Genomic DNA, 23,916 nt, shown 5'->3' with positions numbered 1-23,916 from the left:
CCAATAAATCAGATCTTTTAAAAATATAAATGAAAGGTTTTTGTGAAATGTGTTGTGTCCCCATACAATTCATTATTACAATGTTTCTATGTGTCCGTATCTCTTATAAAAGATTGGTTTAACCTCCAATTTGCTAATAAAACTGAATCACTGTGTTGCAAAATGATGTATGTCTAAAAAGTATATCACCAACATGAAATAGTTGGAAAGCTCTGATCTAAAGGCTCTTCAAAATATACTTTGAGGGTTTTTTTATTCTCTTTTATCAGCTTCCAGTTTCTCAAGATTTTCTTTCTGGTGGTTAAATTTATAGATTTTTAACATAATTTGTAGTTTGTTTTCCCTTTTTTCTGTGTGTTACTGTTTATGCATGCTCAGCAAGGGATTATTGTGGCAGCTGCAGTGTTTAGTTACCTTGCCTGTTGTAGCTAAGCATATGCAGAATCAGATCAGTCACAGCAGACAAGGATTAAAATCGCCATTCAGACATGGAAACCCACTGCGTTCCTTTGGGCAAGTCACATTCTCCAAGCCCCAAAAGAAGGCAAAAGAGAACTCCCTCTGAATAAACCTTTTTTTAAATAACAACAACAACAACAACAACAACAACAACAACAACAACACTGTATTTATATACTGCCCTATCTCCTCAACTCCATGTTAGGGTTGCCTTAGGATCACCATAAGTAAGAAGAATGTTGAAGGCACATAGCAACAGCAAACAACAGCTACAGTAACCTATTATGTACCAGCTCAAACTTAATTGCATTGTTTGCTACACTTACGTACTAATACTTACAGTATTTATTTATTTTGTACAAGAATAGCCTATAAGGATTCATAAACTTCTCTATGGTCTAAGCATTAATAAACTAACTACTATTAGAGTTATGCTGATGCAAAAGTTTTTTTTCTTCAGCCCTCCCCAACACCAAAGCTGCTAAAATCATTCCAGCAAGACATAGGATAAGAAGGAAGGCACTGTGCAGATATATAAAAAGCCTTTGGATGAAGAAGCTTCTTTATCACAAATTTTGTTAACTGAGCTGTGCCTGTATATTTGCAAGAAGTTAAGCCTCATTGAACAATAGATAAAACTTCTGAGTAATCACACATATTGATGGGGACTACCTCTAACTAAACATGCAATATAGTTCTCTTCTGCATTTTTTTTTCTTTCTCTTTCCCTTGCTTTGTTGGAACACGTTGGGAAATTATGATCCCTATGCCTGTCTCCTGCTCATTTATTTTACCCCCATGCATCTGTTTCAACTATAATAGGCTGACCATGCTTGACCTTTAACAAAAGCCTTATTAAATTGTGAGCAACAGCCTGGAATGAAGTTAGGACCTTCTTGACACAGAAGGCTTCTTGCAGAAATGGGGGGAATCATCTCAATTGCTTTTTAAAATCCATTTGTCATGTCATACTTGCAGCATGATCCTTTGCATGTTTATTTAGAAATAATATCTATAACATTGAATGCATTTGCTCCAGCAAAGAGAGGGTTGCAACCTTAGGAAACCATTTGCTATAGTTGCTTTTCATTTTAGGAGTGGTTGATAGCTCATCCTGTGTGTGGAAAGAGCTGTGGCTGTGGTCCTGTTTTAAGAACCAAAGCCTGTGAAATTCTTCACTGTTTTGTGCATGCACATGTGTATGTAGTTGGCCTCAGCCTTCAATTCTTCCATAGATTTAACATAGTTGTGGAGTCAGAAGATATCCTTACATCTTATGAAAGTATTGCCCCAGCATAGGATGACCACTTTGGTCCCTCATAATGGTTACACTTATTTATGTGTATAGTTAGTTAACAAATATTTACAATCTCTGAAATATCTACCATATGCATTGCATTACTGCAGATATCACTACGCTTATGTAGACTTTGAACTTGCTCTCCTTGCTGCCCAAGAACTAGCTGTTGATATCACATTATCATTCCCCTTCCATTTTCGTTCAATTGAACTTAGACAGGACTTGACTTTTCAGACAGAGAACTCTTGGAAACATAGAGCTAGAAGAGAATGCAAAGGAGATCCAGGCCAAGCCCATTCTGCCATTCAGAAATATATAACCAAAGCACTCACGACAGGTTGCCATCCAGTCTCTGTTTAAAAACTTCCATAGAAGAAAACTCTAACATACTCCCAGGCAGTGTATTCCACTATCAAACAGCTCTTACTATTGGGAAGTTTTTCCTAATGTTACAAATGTCTTCATCCTTTATGTGAACCACATAAAATGTGGTGAAGGGGAAGTCTTGATACAATACTATGACTGATTTCAGGTTCTTGTTCAAACTCTGCTTTAAAGATGTGCATGCAGGTGTCTGCTAGAACAAGACCAGAGGTGAAGAACTCTGTGGAAAGCAGCAACACTGAAGTCCTTGTTCTTCACATAGCTTACTGTCCGAATGTCAGGCTTTGAACACCCTTTTGGCTATGGGCTTTTTTTTTTTGCAAGAAAGGCAGTTTCCTGTGATAATCCACCAAGACTTTGGGCGTAAAGGTCCTCTGAGATGGATTTTTGTGAAAGAATAAGCAACGGAAAGAAACACAAAGCAGGAATGTCATGCTATCCAAAGTTTCAGAAATACAAAAAAAACACATGTGTAGTCAAACACCATCAGAGTGTGGTTGAGACAGCTAATATATTGGCAAGTTATTAGTAGAGAAAAATAGACAAGCTAGGAAAGGCTGCAGCAGTTTAGCTTTTGCCTGGGATTGACAGGTTTCTTCCCCCGTTCTCCTCATGCTGAGTCGAATGCAAACAGCTTTTGGATAAGCTTCGAAGAAAGAGGAAAAGAGTGTGTGTGTGTGTGTGTGGGGGGGGGGGGGGGTGGAGAGAAACTGAGACATTTTAAAAGCAGCCAAAAAGTAGAATGGCAGAAGAGTAATCAGGGCTATTCCTGCCAATTCAGCAGGATGGGCCCCTTAAGGGATTGGAGTGAATAGAAAAGTGGCTGTCTCACTTTGCCTCGTGGCAGGAGACCCAGCTTTCAGTGTGAGCATCTCATACAACTAAAGAAATTGAAAGCTGAGGCAAACTAGTACACATGCTTTGAATATGGAATTCATTATTTCACAATCTCCAGTTAATTCTCAGATCATGAGTAAATCCAGAATTCATGGCTTGCAGTGAACCCTGGCAAGAAATGAGGTCTGATAACCTGCTCATCCTTGAAGGAGCTGGGGGTGGCCACAGCCGACAGGGAGCTCTGTCCTGGGCTGGTCCATGAGGTCATGAAGAGTCAGAAGTGACTGAATGAATAACAACAACAACAACAACAACAACAACAACAACAACCTGCTCATCCTCATCCAATACCTGCAGATTCAAGTTGTCCTAATTTTTGTTTGATGATCATCCTTACTAGGGGTGCATCAACACTGTAGAATTAATACTGTTTGGTACCATTTTAACTGCCATGATTCAATACTTTGAAATCACAGGACTTGTAATTTTACAAGGTCTTTAACCCTTTCTGCTCAAGAGTGCTGGTGCCTCCCTAATCTACAACTCCCAGGCAGAGCCGGTCCAACAATGAGGCAAATTAAGCGGTCGCTTTGGGCGCCAAACCTATAGGGGCACAGTCGAGACTGCTTTTTCTGTTGATTTCTTGTAAAACATGATGTTTTGGTGCTTAATTTGTAAACTCTTAATGTAATTTGATGTTTAATAGGCTTTTCCTTAATCCCTCCTTATTATCCAACATTTTCGCTTATCCAACACTTTTATTTTTCAGTGATTGTTTTTTTGGGGAGGCACCAAAATTCTGTTCGCCTACACTTGAAAAATACCTAGGGCCGGCTCTGCTCCCAGGATTCCATAGCATTGAGCTGCATCAATTAATTCGATGGAGTAGATGCACACTTTGATACAAATACTTTAGAAATTTCTTGAGAGCTTTAATGGATTTCATTCTTCATCTTTTCTTTTTGTTTCTTCCAATGCAGCTTCAACGTCATGACAAAGAGGCCGAGGATTCCCCAAGCAAATGGAGATCAGAGGATGAAATGGCTGCAGAAGCAGCTATGCTCAAAAAGTATTTTCAGTGAAAGAAGAGGTAACTATCCTCCTCTATCCAGCAGGATGGGTGTAAATCTTGTATCCAAAAGTGATTCATGAAGGAAACATAAGCTAGAGCGGCTGCATGAGTTTGCTTTTTGAGCCTCCTGTGAAGAACAAGAGTTCACCTCCTCCTCTCCCTACCCTTTGAATCAACCAAATATAAACAACTTTTACATTTGGAACTCACTTTTCACCAGTTGAAATAACTGGAGGAGAAAGGAAGAAATTGGGAGGAAGAGAGGGAAACTCAGACATGTAAAAGCACCTTAATAAATGGGATGGTGGAGGATTAATTGGGACTGTCCCTGCCAAATCGAGATGGTTGGAAGGTATGCAGTTGTCAGTTTTTCAACATGCTAAGATGTCTTTTCCCATGGAATATGAAAAAGACTAGTTCTAGCAGACATCTCAATTGATAAATTTAAATCTTTATAATATTATATGTGCTGAGTGTGATTTTCGATTTTTGATCTTAGATATTGGTTCTTTGTGATGTTTAACCACTAAGACCCCATCAACACTGACCATTTAATGCAGTTCGAAGCTAGCTTCAAACAGCGGCAGCCAGAAAACAAACTCTCACAAAAGTGTGCAAAAAAGAGCCCTTAATGTGAATCAGTGCTTTATATTTTGTGTAGTCACCATCTGAGCTTCAAACTGGTTCCAGGATTTCCTATGTAATCATCAGCACAGCAAAACCATTTTCTAACTACTGGTTTGAAACTGCAGTAAATTGTCAGTGTAGATAGGGCCTAACTTACATAAACTATCAGTCTCCTTGAACATTTATGGAGAAGGGATGGTATAAATCAAACGCATAAAGGCCAAAGGAAAACAAGACTTTACTGATAAGTCCCACTGATTTTCAATATGTTTACTAATAACATCATCAGAAGGCCACAGAGGTCACTCTGCTTTGTAGAGAGGCATGGGTAATCTGGCACCCCACGCCCCGTATCGCCCGGCTCCAGCCAAGGGTAATCAGATGTGGGAAAGTGTGAGCACATGTGGTGCGCACGGCTTCCCATATGCATTGTAATAGCAACACGGGAGCCTTCCTGTGTTGCCTTGCTGGTCGCATGCACCGGCTCTCCCTTCCTTCACTCACGGAGCAGGTACAGTGTCATGTGACGGGAGCTGGCCAGCTCAGTGGGTGACTGGGGCTAAATTGGTGCATGCCGCTGAATTCAGCCCCATGTGGTGGCAATAGTAGGTAGGATTATATACCAAAGGGTATATAGTCATTATGCAGCTCCTCAGATGTTGGTTAACTACAATGTCAACCCACCCTTGCAAGCAGAGCCCACAATGAGGTGTGCTAATCCAACAATTTATGGAGTGTTGTATGACTCCCACCTCTCTACAGTAAGGGTGAGGGGGAAATGTAGGGATGATGGGAGGCTTATTGGTCATTCAAGAAGAGCTAGATCAATGTGTCCTTGAGAAAGAACATTTCCATAGCAGTGCCCAAGCTGTGAGTTATCACAGTAGAGACCAACTCAACTTCTTCCAACTGAACTTTATCGAGCCTCAAAAACTATTGCCTTCATGGGTTCTGATGGAGTTTAAACTTGCTTCATTTGTATTTTGATTTTGTTCTGTTGCTTTCTCTTAATTGTAAAATGTCTTGAGGGTCCCAGTGTGCAGGAAAGTAATTTATAAATACTTTTAATAAACAAAGCAATAAATAAATATCTGCCCAGAAGGCCACAAAATGAGACACACATCCACCCTGCTGTTACATGACAAGAAAGACTTGTTTCCCCAAGTAAATGGAGCAGAACTAGCAGTCCTTGCATCTTTTGCCAAGTACACAATTGCATATGTTCCATGCACATTGCCTATTCATTTCTGGCTTCTCTTTTGTGTAATAATGTGGTGGGGGAGTGGTTTTCGAGTGTCTAAAAGTTGCAGATTTAGACAGCCACTTACCTGGATTGAGTCAGAAAATGCTACCAGGATAGCTAATACATTGTTAAATGTACAATCTATTTTATTTCAGTAAAGAACATTTTCATCCCCATTTAAGAGCAGCCATCTTATATCAGTACAAGAATGAATGAAAGAAAACACTTGTTTTGTGGGCTAATCCACAGCTCAATGGAGTATATGCAGAAGGCTAACACAAATGGGGTAGAATTAAGCAAGCCAACCCAATTCACGTTTCCCAGCCTTGTATTAAGTTTGGAACATAGTTATCACTGACTGATAGGTGCACATCTTTGCCTTTAGCAGTTCAGTTGAAAATAAATTCTCAGCTCAGAAATAAGACGAACAGGTATTGTATATTATGAAGATGTTTTAGTTTTGTGTTTGTTCAAATATTTGCCTTTGAGCTGTGGTGTATAATGAATAACAAAGATTAATGTTTAAAAATCTAAATTTCATACAAAGATGCATATATTTGGGGAGCTGCATTAAAAAGCAGAGGGGAATGGTAAATGAAAAATAGGAACTTTCATACATTTTAAACATACATTTATCTTCTTAGTAGTTACTTACCTCTTTTTGTTTTGGCTAGTAAACATGGAGAGGAGCTTCTGGGAAGATACTTAAATTTGGATATGCAGTTTTTCAGGGAACTGGGTTCAAAGCCATACTCTCACCACATAAAACCTACTAATATGTTCACCTTAGGCTTTCAATAAATTTTAATGACCTGAAGGCACACAACAACAAAATGTCCAAATCCGATCTTCATGTTGTTCTTTATTCATTCAGTCAGTCACTTCCGACTCTTTGTGACCTCATGGACCAGTCCATGCCCGAGCTCCCTGTCCACCATGGACACCCCCAGTTCCTTCAAGGTCAGCCAGTCACTTCAAGGATACCATCTATCCATCTTGCCCTTGGTCGGACTCTCTTCCTTTTTCCTTCCATTTTCCCTAGCATCATGATCTTCTCCAAGCTTTCCTGTCTTCTCATTATGTGACCAAAGTACTTCATCTTTGCCTCTAATATCCTTCCCTCCAGTGAGCAGCTGGGCATTATTTCCTGGAGGATGGACTGGTTGGATCTTCTTGAGGTCCAAGACACTCTCAGAATTTTCCTCCAACACCACAGTTTAAAAGCGTCTCTCTTCCTTCGCTCATTCTTCCTTCTACATATTGGGCCAGAAAATAGATCATGGTGACTCACTGTAGCAAAAACAAATATTTATACAAATATTTATACAAATATACAAATATTTTTTGGGGAATCCTTTGGATAGCATGAGGACTGGAAGTTGCACTCTGAACAAAGTAACTTTTTCTGAGCCCTGTGCATGATGTGATTAAAACAGCCTTTCAAGTTAAACTTTGCAATACAATTCTGAACCAACAGCAGCTTCCTGGTAATTTTTGTAGGCAGCCAACTACACACTAGTCTGAGCATAGTTCATCTTAAATTGGGTTATGGATCCAGCCCTTGCTGCCTGATCATAAGAATTACAGAACCAACCAATTAAATGCTTGTGAATAAAAGCCAATTTGGTGTCAGATACTGAGCACCAAGGTTTCCATCTCTCTAGGGAACCAATGAGGCCAGAGGCAAATAGCACAGGCAAAGGTCAAATTCCAAAAGCAGCAATGGAAGGTCCAAAAGATCAGAGGCAGGAAGTGTAACCTAAAGCAAGGCAGGAGGCCAGCATTTGTGAATAGCAGCTGCTGATCAGAAAAGGCCAAAAGAAATCAAGACTATGGAAAACTGGAGCAGGAGCTTAAACCAGAAACACCAGTTGTTCATAATTTAAAGGTCTCACTCCAGGGGTAGGCAACTGTGGTGCTAGGGGGAAGTTTTCTTTTGTAGGATTGTCTGAAGGGCTCACAGAATACCAATACAGAAAAAGAAAGAAGGAAGGAAGGAAGGAAGGAAGGAAGGAAGGAAGGAAGGAAGGAAGGAAGGAAGGAAGAAAGAAAGAAAGAAAGAAAGAAAGAAAGAAAGAAAGAAAGAAAGAAAGAAAGAAAGAAAGAAAGAAGAAAGAAAGAATCAAGTGGCCAGACAGACCACATCTGGTTTTGAAAAATATCTTTTTTAATCAGTGCAGCCTCCTTCAAAGGTGAATCATCACTTCTGACCCATTTTCACACTACAGTGTTATAGCATTATGATTCCATCTTAACTGCCATTGTTCTGTCCTATAAAGTCCTTGAACTGGCAGTTTAGGGAACAGCATTTAGAATTCTTAGCTGGAGAGATCAGATGCCTCAAAAGACAACAAATCTCGGGATTTTGGTAGATGCAGCCATGGCAGTTAAAGTAGAAACATATTACTGTAAGTGTGTATTGTGAAAGGACCCCTGAAAGCTTCCAGGAGAAGAAATGTACTTTGGGGAAGAGCAGGAAAAGGACTGCCTGTTTTGATTGGAGCTGATTTGAGGGAACCCTATGTTGAAGCCTATGTGGTGTATGTAAGAAAATGGAATAAGTATTCGATTTCAGTCCATTTAAGAATTTATCAAAATGTACAGGCTCCTTTATAGTCAGTCTGGCATTAATATGTTAGCCTCCAATGGCATAGTGAATTAAACCCTTGTGCTGACAATATTGATGACTTGAAGGCTGGGTTGCTGACCTGAAGGTTGCCAGTTCAAATACAACCCAGGGAGAGCGCAGATGAGCTCCCTGCATCAGCTCCAGCTTCATGCAGGGACATGAGGGAAGCCTCCCACAAGGATGGAATAAACATCAAAAAATCTGGATGTCCCCTGGGCAACATCATTGAAGTTCCTTAAGTCGCTCCTGACATGAAAGAAAATATGTTTTTTAAGCATAAGATGTGGCAGCAACCAGCACAAGGAGCCATGGTGGCACAGTGGGTTAAACCCTTGTCCTGGCTGGACTGCAGACCTGAAAGTTGCCGGTTCAAATCCACGAGACAGCGTGAGCTCCTGTCTGTCAGTTCTAGCTTGGGGGACATGAGAGAAGCCTTCTACCAGTATGGTGACACATCCGGGCATCCCTTGGGCAACATTTCTGTAGACGGTCAGTTCTCTCAAACCAGAAGTCACTTCTGACATTGTAAAAGAAAACCACTGACAGATCCATCCTTCCAGAACTATTGTTACTTCGCTCAGAAAAGTATGGATTTGAAACCATCCTAGGTTTAAAGATTTTGCCTTTCCTTTCTTTCCTGAGAGGCTATTTAACAACGTCATAGTAGAGGAGAATAGGGCTCTCCTAGTACTGGAAATAGTGTTACTTTTTGAATTCGCTCAGTTCAAATTGAGGAGGGTTTCTGTTGAGTGTTTAAAAAATGGAACAATGTTTGCAAATTTTGTCACATTCAGGATGGAAAGGCCATGTAGGCTGGTCTCCTGACAGTGACATAGGTCAATATGATGCTGGCGTATGTCATTTTCAGTCATTGTGGAATTCACTCACTATCTCCTTCAGGCAACGCCACTAACATCTCCTCAAAGTCTACCTGTAACTTACAGTATCTCCCAACCCAGCCAGATGGTGGCTCATGGAGAGGTAGAAAAGGCAGCAGCTGAGGCTGCATCTACATTTATTTATTTACCATATTTATATCCTGCCTTTCTCTACCCCGAAGGGGACTCAAGGCGGCTTACATATGGCAAGTATTCAATGCCTTAAACACATACAAAACATTAAGCTTAAAATAAATTGAATTAAAATACATATTAAACATTTAAAAACATTACATTCAATATTAAAATCACGCCATCCAGAAATCATAGTCTAAGGCCGTTCCGTAGTAATTGCACATATTTCAAATCTATTATTGCACTGCGTTATTCTCCGAAAGCCTGTGTGATGACTCATGGGCCTTGTAGTCCTGTTCCTAGTACTATTGTGGCAGACGAAGAGGAAAACATGGGGTTTTCGCCGGTTCAGCAAGAGCCGGAGTCTCTTCACCTGCAGGATGTTGATGTTTGCCCTCAAGAATTCAGCCAAACAGGCCTTGGGCAGAACTCCCCCCCCCCCGTTTCCCAGGAGGGAAAATTATTCTAAGGATAGGGGAGTCAGGGAGGCTAATCGGAGAAGCCTGAGAATGGCTGCCAAACAAATGGCTGATTAGGTCTGCTTCCCTTGGGAAATTCTAAGGAGTCATGCATCTGGACAGAGTTGGGTTTCGCTTCTCATTCTCTAGGGAAAGAGTTCTGTTGGCGGGAAAATGAGACCCAATATAGGTGTTTGGCGTGAGGGATTCTTTGCAGAGTCAATTGATCAGCTTGAGGAGAGAGATCGTGTGTGGACTTCGTAATCCCAGTTCCTTGCTTCCCGGATCAAGCTTCAAGCCTTGCCCTGTCTCACGGTTTTACCATGGACTCTGTTTCATGCTTCATGTTTGCCTCGTCTTCAGTCACGGATCTAGCCAAGAATCAAGTTTATTTCCAGCCTTGTTGTCAAGCTTCATTGGACTTTAAAGACTCTGTTATTTCCCCACACTATTGCTTGGCAAAGTGTGTGTTTCGGTCAAGTGGATTAAAACTTTGAACTCTAATATCTTATATTGGACAATACATTTCTGGACTATATTTGACCTCATCTGAAAGGTCTGCTTCTGAACTATATTTTTCACTTGTTTTTATTGATTTTATATATTTCTTAAATAAAGATATTAGATAGGGACTGGCCTCTGTGTAAGGTTATTGGTGCTCAGCAGCCAGGGTCCTGACAGTTTGACTCCGCCACCTTAAGCACCAAACAACCTAAGGCCAGAATGTCTACAGGAACCGGAGCGGAGGCTCAACCACCCAGTTACACCATTTCCCAAGATGAATTCAATCGAATCCAGGACACACTCCGAACGCAGGAGGGAGAAATACGGGGCTTGAAGGAACACGGAGCCCGTCTCCCTGCCCTAGCGCTACCAACCAGGTTTTCTGGAGAAGCCTCCAAGGTTCATGTTTTCCGTCGCCAGTGCCAGGCATACTTAGAAGCCCACCAAGCCGAGTTTCCCCAAGAAGATGTCAAAGTGGCGTGGATCTACAGTCTCCTAGATGGGCCTGCGGCCACTTGGGCGACGGCGCTATATGATGCGGGTTCCACGCATCTAAGCACCGCGCAAAATTTCTTGAACCACCTTAGAAAGACCTGGGGGATCGAGGACGACGAGGAGGCGGCCGGCCATAAACTCCGGCATCTCTTCCAAGGGGACAGGCCGTTGTCCCGGTACATAGCCGAGTTCCGGGTGCTGGCTCAGAGCACCGGCTGGAACGATATAGCCCTTAGAGGACAGTTTCGCGAGGGCCTCAACATTGAGATGCAGGAAGAAGTCTCTAAGGTGGATCCCCCAGGGACTCTTGAGAGACTCATCAACCAGTGTTTACGAGCCGAAGCCCTGCTTGCCAACAAAAAACAGTGGCTCCGAGGCCAGAGTGGAAGAGCCGGAGTGAAACCCCCCGCTTCTGCCAGTGTTCAGCCACGTCCAGTATGGAGATCCCCACCGCCAGCCCCAAACCCCATGGGAAGCGAGGAGGAGCCGATTGTCACGACCCAGGCTGCAGAGCACCAATAACCATACACAGAGGCCAGAATCTATCTAATATCTTTATTAAGGAAATAAGTAAAGGCAATAAAAATAAGTGTAGAATATAGTTCAGAAGATGACCTTCCAGGAAAGGTCAAATATAGTCCAGGAAAACAATGTCCAATATGAAATAGTAAGGTCCAAAGTTGTAATCCAGTAACCGAAACACTCACTTGCCAAGCAAGGTGAGGGGAGATGACAAGGTCCTTTAGTCCATGAAACTTAGGCAAGGCAAGGAAATAGCTTGATTCTTGGTACACAAAGCTTGATTCAAGGCAACAAGGAACGAGGAACAGGGACAAGATCCGTGGTAAACACTTGGCAAGGTCCGGGAAGCAGGGCAAGGTCCTGGAAAGCAAGGCTGAGTCCTAGGTAGCAAGGCAAGGTCCGCGAAGCAAAACAAGGCTGGAAACAGGAACGAAGGCTTGGAAACGGGAGTAGCGCTGTCCACACACAACCTACTCCGGTAGCTGACGAATTGACTCCGCAAGATTCCTACGGGGCAAGGAACCTAAATAGGGTCTCGTTTTCCCACCAAAGAACACTTCTCTGGGGAACCAGAACCGAAAGTCAATCTCTGTGTCCAGATGCATGACTCCCTAAAGGTTCTCATGAAAGCAGTCTTAATCAGCTGAATGCCTGGCTGCGATTCTCAGGCTTCTGCGATTAGCCTGTTGAACTCCTTTTTGTTGTTGATAATAACTACGGCGAGAAAATGGGGGAGATTCTGACTCAGGGCTTGTTTGGCCGATTTCTGGAAGGCAAACCTCCGGCAGGTGCAAGGGCTCCAATTCTGGCTGGGAAAATTCCAATTCTGGCTGAAACGGTGGAAAAACCAAGTTTTCCTCTTCATCTGTCTCAACAGCGCTAGGAACGGGACTACATGGCCCATGAGTCATCACACCGATGCAGTTGGGCAATGTGCGCCCCAGACTAGATGTTGCCGAAAAGGCCCGCCGCCAACGTTTGAATCTGTGTTGGTACTGCGGGAATGGGGGCCACTTCGCCAGAGAATGTCCAGCCAAAAAGAAACCCGCCGCCCGCCTGGCGGCGGCGTCCTCCGCGGAGCCGGAGGAGGCCAAGGCGGCTGGAGCAAAGCCGGCGGGGGAAGCCAGCAACCGGGTGTAGAGAGGCTCGCCAACCCGGTCAAAAACCCCACTCAAGAGCCGCAAACTGGGGTCCTATTTCTCCTGGTGGTCACGCTGTGGTCAGTGAAAAAAGGGCCCGTCATGATCCATGCCATGATAGACTCAGGGGCAACAAACAATTTCATCGATAGAGAGTATGCCGACTCTCTGGGATTACAATATCATGATTTCAAGAATGCCCGGTTGGTGCTGGCCATAGATGGCCGACCCCTAAAGACAGGTCCCGTAAGCCAATGGACTGAACCCACCAGAATGTGGATAAGGGAACACATGGAAGAAATTTCTTTCTTCGTTACCGAGGTTCCCCACTTCCCTGTGATTTTGGGTATTCCATGGCTGACACTCCACGACCCAAACATCTCCTGGTCCAACAGAGAACTGCAGTTCGCCTCAAGATATTGCCAAAACCACTGTCTAGTAGCCAAGGTCTGCCATGCCACAGACGCAGAGCCCATCATCACCTTGCCCAAGAAATATTCAGACTTTTGGGATGTTTTCAATGAAAAGGAAGCCGAGAAACTACCCCCACATAGACCCTACGACTGTGCCATTGACCTGGTGGAGGGGGCCCCAATTCCACGAGGACACCTCTACTCCCTGACTGAACCAGAGCAAGAAGCTCTCAGGGAGTTTATAGAGTCAAACCTCCGCAAGGGGTTCATCAGACCCTCTCAATCCCCAGCAGCTTCCCCAGTGATGTTTGTGAAAAAGAAGTCAGGGGACCAACGCTTGGTTGTGGACTATAGAGCATTGAACAATATCACGAAGCGGAATCGCTACCCCCTGCCTCTGATCTCAGACCTATTAGACCGGCTCCGAGGGGCCAAGGTTTACACCAAGCTGGATCTCCGGGGGGCTTACAATCTAGTTCGCATAAGAGAAGGGGACGAATGGAAAACCGCCTTCCAGACCAAATTCGGATTATTTGAGTCCCTAGTCATGAATTACGGATTATCCGGAGCTCCCGCAACATTCCAGCATTTTGTCAACGATATCTTCCAGGATTATCTAGATCGGTTCTTGATCATATATTTGGACGATTTTTTGGTGTATTCTAGATCACAATCGGAACACGAGCAACACGTCAGAATGGTGCTACAACGATTGCGGGATCATGGACTATATGCCAAGTTAGAGAAATGTGCCTTTGATCTGCAAGAGGTAGACTTCCTGGGATACCGCGTCTCGCCATTAGGGCTCTCCATGGACCCGGCAAAGGTTTCAGCAGTATTGGAATGGCGGGCGCCAACCAACAAGAAGGAAGTACAGCGCTTCTTGGGGTTTGCAAACTACTACCGCAAATTCATCCCAGACTTCGCTCGCTGGTCTGACCCAATCACCAGCTGCATCCGAGGGAAACAGCCTTTCCACTGGACAGAGCAAGCAGAGAAAGGGTTCCACCAGCTAAAGCAGTTATTCACGACCCAGCCAATTCTACAGCACCCGGATCCTAAAACCCCTTTTGTTGTGCAGGCTGACGCCTCTGAGGTGGCAATTGGGGCTGTACTCATGCAACCAGTGGGAGAACATCTTCATCCTTGTGCCTATTACTCCCGTCAACTAACAGCCCCAGAGAGAAATTACACTATTTGGGAGAAAGAACTTTTGGCCATAAAGGCAGCTTTTGAAAATTGGAGACATTGGTTGGAAGGGGCCAAATTTCCCATTGAAGTTCATACTGATCATCGAAATTTAGAACACCTAAGGACCGCACCAAACTTAAATCAAAGGCAGCAGGGCTGGGCTTTGTTCTTTGAACGTTTTGACTTCCAGATCCATTATGTGACCCCGGCTCAGACCAAGCAAGCACATGCTCTATCACGGAAACCAGAGTATGCTGCAGGACGCAGAGAGACCTCAGAATCTCGATTGCTGCAACCCGAAAACTTTGCCACGCTCACAGTGGGAAACACCAAATCCACTCCAATGGAACCAACTCCCTCTAACCCAGAATCCCTTGGCACTCAAGAAATTAGAGCCAGTCAACAGACAGATGCCTGGGCTCAAGAACAGATTCACCAAGGACTACGTTTCCCATTCTCACTTAAGGATGGGCTACTATGCTACAGGAATCATGTTTACATTCCTCCAGGTCCCGGCAGAGAAAAAGCACTTCATCTGTGTCATGACAGCAAGCCAGCAGGACATTTTGGGCTATTGAAAACCATGCACTTGATCCTACGAGATTTCTGGTGGCCCAAGATCCGCAAGGATGTGGAGAAATATGTCAATACCTGTCCTGTATGTCAGCGTTCCAAGACACGAAGGGAGAAGCCGTCAGGGCTACTATATCCCCTTCCCAATCCTTCTCGCCCATGGGAAATAATTTCCGCGGATTTTATCACTGACTTACCACCCTCCCTTGGATTCACCATGATTCTAGTAGTGGTGGACCTTTTTACCAAGTTGGCCCATTTCATCCCCTGCGATGGTCTCCCCACGGCCAAAGAGACTGCAGATTTATTCCTTCAACATATTTTCCGACTACATGGATTGCCCAAGAGTTTAGTCACTGACCGTGGATCTCAATTCACCTCTCGTTTCTGGAAAGCACTACAAAAACTATTGGGCATAGACTCTTGTTTATCTTCAGCTCACCATCCCCAAACGGATGGGCAAACTGAGCGCACCAACGCCACTTTGGAACAATACCTTCGCTGTTATGTAAACTACCAACAGGACAATTGGGCTTCCCTATTACCTCTGTCAGAGTTTGCATACAACAATGGTGTCCAGGCTTCAACTAAAGAAACCCCGTTCTTTGCAAACTACGGTTTCCATCCACGTTTCTTTCCTTCTGTCATTGAAACCTCAGAAGTCCCTGCAGCGGAGGACTTGCTGCAGGAACTCACAGCAGTACAAGAACTTTTACACCAACAACTGGATCAAGCCAAGGAGGACTACAAACGCCACACTGACAGCCATCGCCAGCCGGGCCCCGAGATCAAGGTAGGAGATCGGGTTCTGTTGTCCACTCGCTTTTTGCCCTCCCACCGTCCCTGCCGGAAGTTAGATGCCCGTTTCATTGGTCCCTACCCAGTGGTGGCGCAACTTAACCCCGTGACTTTCAAACTCCAACTTCCGCGCTCCATGCACATTCATCTGGTGTTCCACCATTCCCTGCTCCTTCCGGCGGATGGTGTACGCCCCGACGCGAGTCGGCCGCCCCCTGCCCCTGTTCTAGTGGACGGAGAGGAGGAGTTCGAGGTTCAGGACATTTTGGATTCTCACTTCCATTGCCGCCGCCTTCAGTATCCCATTGACTGGGTGGGTTTTGGCCCTGAAGAACGCTCCTGGGAAGATGCTTCCACAGTCCATGCCCCCGACTTAGCCCGCCGCTTCCTTCAGGCCTACCCTACCAAGCCGCGGCCCCGCGACTCGAGGAGAGGGGCCCTGTTTGAGGGGGGCCTTGAGGGCGGGGATAGTGTAATGACTCATGGGCCTTGTAGTCCTGTTCCTAGTACTATTGTGGCAGACAAAGAGGAAAACATGGGGTTTTCGCCGGTTCAGCAAGAGCCGGAGTCTCTTCACCTGCAGGATGTTGATGTTTGCCCTCAAGAATTCAGCCAAACAGGCCTTGGGCAGAACTCCCCCCCGTTTCCCAGGAGGGAAAATTATTCTAAGGATAGGGGAGTCAGGGAGGCTAATCGGAGAAGCCTGAGAATCGCTGCCAAACAAATGGCTGATTAGGTCTGCTTCCCTTGGGAAATTCTAAGGAGTCATGCATCTGGACAGAGTTGGGTTTCGCTTCTCGTTCTCTAGGGAAAGAGTTCTGTTGGCGGGAAAACGAGACCCAATATAGGAGTTTGGCGCGAGGGATTCTTTGCAGAGTCAATTGATCAGCTTGAGGAGAGAGATCGTGTGTGGACTTCGTAATCCCAGTTCCTTGCTTCCGGGATCAAGCTTCAAGCCTTGCCTTGTCTCACGGTTTTACCACGGACTCTGTTTCATGCTTCATGTTTGCCTCGTCTTCAGTCACGGATCTAGCCAAGAATCAAGTTTATTTCCAGCCTTGTTGTCAAGCTTCATTGGACTTTAAAGACTCTGTTATTTCCCCACACTATTGCTTGGCAAAGTGTGTGTTTCGATCAAGTGGGTTAAAACTTTGAACTCTAATATCTTATATTGGACAATACATTTCTGGACTATATTTGACCTCATCTGAAAGGTCTGCTTCTGAACTATATTCTTCACTTGTTTTTATTGATTTTATATATTTCTTAAATAAAGATATTAGATAGAGACTGGCCTCTGTGTAAGGTTATTGGTGCTCAGCAGCCAGGGTCCTGACAGCCTGATACATTGTAGAATTAGTGCAGTTTGACACCACTCTAACAACTACAGCTCAGTGCAATGAAATCATGAGAGTTTTAGTTTTACAAGGCCTTTATTCATCTTTGCCAAAAAATGTAGGTGCCTCACCCAACCACAACTCTTACAATTCCATAACATTATACCATGACATTTAAAGTGGTGCCTAACTGCTTTAATTCTACAGTGGAGATTCACCCTTAGAAGTCTCTGGCTATGGCTATGTCACCAGATGCATAACAACGAAGACATTTATGGGACCTCCCGGGAGGCCTTTCCAGATCTTAGAGAATCATAGAGTTAGAAGGAATGGCTAAGCTCCCGCCATACAAGAATGCATTGCTGTGTGTCTGGCTAAAGGGACATAGCTGCTAACAACTCATCATCGGATACTAAGCCAGGTTGGGGGAGGCAGGAAAAGACGGATGGATTGCAGAGAAATGAGATGGCAGAACTGGCATAGTTCCATCTGGACATAACTTTATACCCCGGCTTATAATAAAAGATCATAGTTAGGTGTTTAAAAACTTTTTCCCGTGACAAATCATGGTCCTGCTATAAGGTAGTAAACAATATAATGTGTTCTGCAAAGGGCCATGGCAGAACATGGCCAGAACCCAGCTGTTGGGAGAACTGACTTGAGAAATGTGCTCTCAATGTTATGCTAGGCACAGTGTTCTTTTTCCTGTCCCATGACAGCACCACAAACCTTAGATTCATGCTTCATGCTTCCAGTTTCAAAGACATAATTCTGGTTCTTGTTCTTTCTCCTCTGAAATCAGATGGCTGAATAGTTTCACTCTTTGACCGGAGAAAGAATTAAGTTTTAAAAGGAAAGGCAGTTCCTCAGCAAGGCCTCTCAAAATTGAATCTTTTTCATCCCCTTCTTAGGGCCCCAGAGGGAAGACCTTTCCATAGAAATGGATTGGTCTCCTGAGACCAATCTCTGTGGAAGCAGGATGGACAGGACCATAATGACTGCCCGGCTGTGCTTTCATCTCTCTGTCACTCCTAAACACTTCATAGTTCTTCTTCCAGGAAGGGGAAAAAAACCAGGGGAGTGTAATAAATGTATCATTGATATGACTCACTCTTGACAGCACAATTTAGGAGAGATCTTTGGCTAAATTTTACAAGCCACTTACCTCTTTTACAGTGGTGATGAGGAGGTCAGCCGTGTTTTTCTGAGCCATTTGGCATCGTTAGTGTTTGTTTTCAGTTTATCAAATGCTCTTCATCATCAGCCTCCCCCCCCCCCCCCGCTCACACACACACACCTCCCTTTGCACACCATTGCTCCTTTCCCATTTACTTGTATTGGATGTGTTTTGTGTTACAGGAAGAAATGGGACCAGACTAGGAAAGGAAATTTCCACAGTGAGGACAAAACATGTTCAGTTATAATGTGTGCCATTTGAAACAGGTCCTTCCCATTGAAAACAAGGATCTTATAAGATATCTCTGCTTGGGGGTGGCCCAAGACATTTCATTTTACAAAACAGCCTCCCAATCTCAATAGTTACTAACTTATAGTAGGGCACACTGCATGCATGTGGAGGCAGGCACAAGTTCTTGCCATAAGTCCAGGTGACAACTCTACCAACACATTCACTTGGGAAATATCATCACAAGACCTAATCGCATCATAATCACATAAATATGAGATGCACTTTCATTTGGTCACCCTCTTCTGTGATATATAATAATAATAATAATAATAATAATAATAATAATAATAATAATAATAATAATAATAATGACAGAAGGCCTGATCCTTGCAGCCCAGGAGCAAGCCATCAGAACAAATGCAATTAAGGCCAAGATCAAAAAATCAGCTGATGACCCAAAATGCAGACTGTGCAAGGAAACTGACGAAACCATTGAACATATCCTCAGCTGCTGTAAGAAAATTGCACAGACAGACTACAAACAGAGGCACAACTACGTGGCCCAAATGATTTATTGGAACTTATGCCTCAAGTACCACCTGCCAGCAATAAAGAACTGGTGGGATCACAAACCTGCAAAAGTATTGGAAAATGAACACGCAAAGATACTGTGGGACTTCCGAATCCAGACTGACAAAGTTCTGGAACACAACACACCAGACATCACAGTTGTGGAAAAGAAAAGGGTTTGGATCATTAATGTTGCCATCCCAGGTGACAGTCACATCGACGAAAAACAACAGGAAAAACTCAGCAGCTATCAGGACCTCAAGATTGAACTTCAAAGACTCTGGCAGAAACCGGTGCAGGTGGTCCCGGTGGTGATCGGCACATTGGGTGCCGTGCCAAAAGATCTCAGCCGGCATTTGGAAACAATAGGCATTGACAAAATTCCGATCTGCCAACTGCAAAAGGCCACCCTACTGGGATCTGTGCGCATCATCCAAAAATACATCACACAGTCCTAGACACTTGGGAAGTGTTCGACTTGTGATTTTGTGATACGAAATCCAGTATATCTATCTTGTTTGCTGTGTCATAAAATAAATAATAATTATTTATTTATTTATTTATAGGCTACCCTATCTCCCCGGGGAGACTCAGGGCAGCTTCCGAGCAAAAAGGCAAACATTCAATGCCTTGGTGATAGACCAGTGATTCTCAACCTGGGGTCCCCGGATGTTTTTAGCCTTCAGCTCTTAGAAATCCTAACAGCTAGTAAACCGGCTGGGGTTTCTGGGAGTTGTAGGCCAAAAACATCTGGGGACTCCAGGTGGAGAACCACTGTGACAGACAAACATTTAAATCAAAACATCATTATAAAACTCATAAATTACTGCAACACAAAAGCTCATAAGAACAACAATATCACAATACATAATATGAATAATATGATTTAAAATATATGCCATTCTCTATCAACAATACTCTTCAGCACTTTACATCAGGCAAGCAGACCAGGCTCTGCACCAGGTGATAAAAAAGAGCCACTACCAATCAGTCTCTGTTGTATTATTATTTTTATGGGAAAGCTTCCAATTCTGATTGCCTGAACTGCCATGGTGTTGCAGAATATTCTGTCACTGGAGAATTCAAACAGTTTATAATTCAGATGTGCATATATGGTTGGCCCCTCCTACGTTGTCACGACCCAGGCTGCAGAGCACCAATAACCATACACAGAGGCCAGAATCTATCTAATATCTTTATTAAGGAAATATATAAAGTTAATAAAAGCAAGTGTAGGAAATAGTTCAGAAACAGACCTTTCAGGGAAGGTCAAAATTAGTCCAAAGAAACAATGTCCAATATGAAATATTAAGGTCCAAAGTTGTAATCCAATAACCGAAACACTCACTTTGCCAAGCAAAGTGAGGGGAGATGACAAGGTCCTTTAGTCCATGAAACTTGAGCAAGGCTAGGAAATAACTTGATACTTGGAACACAAGGCTTGAAACAAGGCAACAAGGAACGAGGAGCAGGAACAAGATCCGTGGTAAATTCTTGGCAAGGTCCGGGAAGCAAGGCAAGATCCGGGGAGTAACCAAGGCTGGGAGCGGAGGCTTGGAAACAGGAACAAGGCTTGGAAGCGAGAGTAGCGCTGTCCACACACACTACTCCAGTAGCTGACGAATTGACTCTGCAAGATTCCTAAAGGGGCAAGGAACCTAAATAGGGTCTCGTTTTCCCACCAAAGAACACTTCTCTGGGGAACCAGAAACGAAAGTCAATCTCTGTGTCCAGATGTATGACTCCCTAAAATTTCTCATGGAAGCTGGCTTAATCATCTGAATGCTTTGCTGCGATTCTCAGGCTTCTGCGATTAGCCTGCTGAACTCCTTTTTGTTGTTGATAATAATTACGGCGAGAAAATGGGGGAGATTTTGACTCAGGGCTTGTTTGGCAGATTTCTGGAAGACAAACCTCCTGCAGGTGCAAGGGCTCCAATTCTGGCTGGGAAAGTTCCTTTTCTGGCTGAAATGGTGGAAAACCCAAGTTTTCCTCTTCATCATTCACAACAGCACTAGGAACGGGACTACATGGCCCATGAGTCATCACACTATCCCCCTCCTCAAGCCCCCTCTCAAACTGGGACTCTCTCCCCGAGGCGCGAGGCCGCGGCTTGGCGGGATAGGTCAGATGGAAACGGCGGGTTAAATCGGGGGCATGGACTGTGGAAGCGTCTTCCCAAGAGCGTTCCTCGGGGCCAAAACCCACCCAGTCAATGAGATATTGTAGGCGGCGGCGGTGAAAGCGAGAATCCAAAATGTCCTGAACCTCGAATTCCTCCTCCCCATCCACCAAAACAGGAGTGGGGGCCGGCCGGTCTGCATCAGGGCGCACACCTTCCGCCGGAAGGAGCAGAGAGCGATGAAACACTGGATGAATGCGCATAGAGCGCGGAAGTTGGAGTTTGAAAGTCACGGGGTTAAGTTGCGCCACCACTGGGTAGGCCCCAATGAAACGGGCATCTAATTTCCGGCAAGGGCGATGGGAGGGCAAAAAGCGAGTGGACAGAAGAACCCGGTCTCCTACCTTGATTTCGGGGCCCGGCTGGCGATGTTTGTCAGCGTGGCGTTTATAGTCCTCCTTGGCTTGGTCCAGTTGCTGGAGCAAAAGTTGTTGCACCGCTGTGAGTTCCTGCAGCCAGTCCTCTGCTGCAGGAACTTCTGAGGTTTCAATGACAGGAGGAAAGAAACGTGGATGGAAGCCGTAGTTTCCAAAGAACGGGGTTTCTTTAGTTGAAGCCTGGACCCCATTGTTGTAGGCAAACTCTGACAGCGGTAACAGGGAAACCCAATTGTCCTGCTGGTAAAATTTCTCATGGAAGCTGGCTTAATCATCTGAATGCTTTGCTGCAATTCTCAAGCTCCTGCGATTAGCCTGCTGAACTCCTTTTTGTTGTTGATAATAATTACGGCGAGAAAATGGGGGAGATTTTGACTCAGGGCTTGTTTGGCAGATTTCTGGAAGACAAACCTCCTGCAGGTGCAAGGGCTCCAATTCTGGCTGGGAAAGTTCCCTTTCTGGCTGAAATGGTGGAAAACCCAAGTTTTCCTCTTCATCTGTCACAACAGCACTAGGAACGGGACTACATGGCCCATGAGTCATCACATACGTGCTTCTTATAGGCATGAATAATAAACAAATTGCTTTCTGGTCCTCTGTGTGAGAGAACCCCTATACAGATCAGTCGATAAAACAGTTGAAAGATGAAGATATGATATTTTCAAATTCCAAAATATTTACTAGTCCAAGGTAATTCAGCCATTAACAGGAGTAAAGTGAGAAACGAATAAGTATAACATGTTTAAAAATAACTACATCTGTTAAGGCATAAATACAAATGCATTCTACTTTACTTCTGTAACCTGGTCTACATTCGTAGTATCAAATCAAAATCTTTATTACGGTCATAGACCAGCATAAGTGGGGTATAGTCTCATAGAAGCATTGTACATTAAAATCTAAAAGGCTAAAAAACAAAGGTATGTTGAAGGCTAAAACACAAAACTATTTAGAGAAGGGAGGGGACTAAAAAGGGATGGCGAGGGAGGGAGATTGATGGAGAAGTAGGAGCATTCAGGGCACAAGTGTAGGGGATGGGGTAAGAAGAACTGATTTACATTTCAGTTAGCTGATAGTTAGATTGTTAACATTTGGATCCAGTCATACTATTTGTGGTGTAGTGTGAATATACAGTATCTTCTAATCCATAAAGTATCTTCTAATCCGTAGCTGATCGTATTGTTGCTATTATTATTTTCATTTATACCCTGCCTTTCTCCTTTCAGTGGGGCAATACAAATTAATGCAAGGTGGATAAAAGTACAAATATAACATTTTTAGAAACAATTAAGCATTTTACAAGTTTTAAAAGTAAACATTAAAATATTAAAATGAAAAGGAGACAGAGGGACTAGGAATGGATCAAACATGTTCAATTCAGTTCAGTTTTACATGTGGCCCATACTAAATTCTTGGATGTTTCCCCTCCAAATAACAAATATATAGGATTGTTTTAAAGGGATACAAAGTGAGTGCTTGACTCACTAGAAAGCACAAAGTCTACCTTTAAATGAGATGTTTCAGGATTATTTATTCCTCAAATAAATTGGAAGTGCTAATAAGAGCTGCAGCAACTATATGGGTTGAAATGAGGCCAGAAATGTACTTCTTTCCCCCCCTTCCCCCCCACAAAGTTCTATCCTTTCCAAGAGGACTTTCAGCTCCATTTCAGCATGCACAGCAGTTCCTGCACTTTCCAGCTGTTCAAAGTTGCTAATAAAGTAAAATATTAAAAGACAGTCCAAATCCCTTTCTAAGATTTGACAAGGCTAGGGGCTGACATTCTGCACTGAGGAGACAGTGTGACTTCATGCTCACAGATTTTTGTTTTAGTTGCACTGTACCATCTGTAAGAGAACTGAAATCTTTCACAACCATACGCTAATTACATATTGCTGTGCAGTGTGCAACCATACACAGCCATGCAGTCAATGAACAATGCTCAGTAATTCACAACATACAGAGCACAATAATGTGCAATGCCATCACATGTATAATTGCATTTTGATTACCTTCAACTGAATACAGAACATATAACTGCATTGTAAGAGAATATATACATCTATAAAACACTAACAGGATGCAAACCTGCATATTCCAAAATAAACTATATTCCAACCCACAAATCAGTTCAGTGGCTGGATTAATGTAACTTCCTCCCACAATACAGAATTCCTCCTTCCTTTCTCGTATAGACCCCGTAAGGAAGTATTTGTTTTTGCGACTACTATAATACACACAATTCCTTTGACTGTTAATGGTCTAATATTCACTTCCATGGACAACTGTGGCAGAAAGTATCAAATTATGGAAGTTCAAGTGATGCCTCACACAGTGGAGTCTGGTGACTTCCATTTCAGTAAGCGGAGATGAATCCAGTTTCTG

The 23,916-nt window shown here is 43.7% G+C and overlaps 1 protein-coding gene across 3 annotated transcripts in view; it reads left to right on the top strand.

Annotated features, from left to right (window-relative positions):
- The window catches only part of fhit (fragile histidine triad diadenosine triphosphatase), a 998,292-nt gene that overhangs the window by 964,667 nt on the left and 9,709 nt on the right, over nt 1–23,916 (top strand). For all 3 annotated transcript variants that reach the window (XM_062969657.1, XM_062969656.1, XM_008105413.3), the window contains one exon: nt 3,961–4,070. In XM_062969657.1, the coding sequence (XP_062825727.1) occupies nt 3,961–4,062 (102 nt within the window). In that variant the 3' untranslated portion in view covers nt 4,063–4,070. The remainder of the gene's footprint in view (nt 1–3,960; nt 4,071–23,916) is intronic.

This window comes from Anolis carolinensis, chromosome 2, assembly GCF_035594765.1.
Source record: "Anolis carolinensis isolate JA03-04 chromosome 2, rAnoCar3.1.pri, whole genome shotgun sequence".
In the NCBI taxonomy this organism is placed as follows: domain Eukaryota; kingdom Metazoa; phylum Chordata; class Lepidosauria; order Squamata; family Dactyloidae; genus Anolis; species Anolis carolinensis.
The sequence above is the reverse complement of the archived record's forward strand: the minus strand, read 5'-3'. Positions and strand labels throughout refer to the sequence as shown.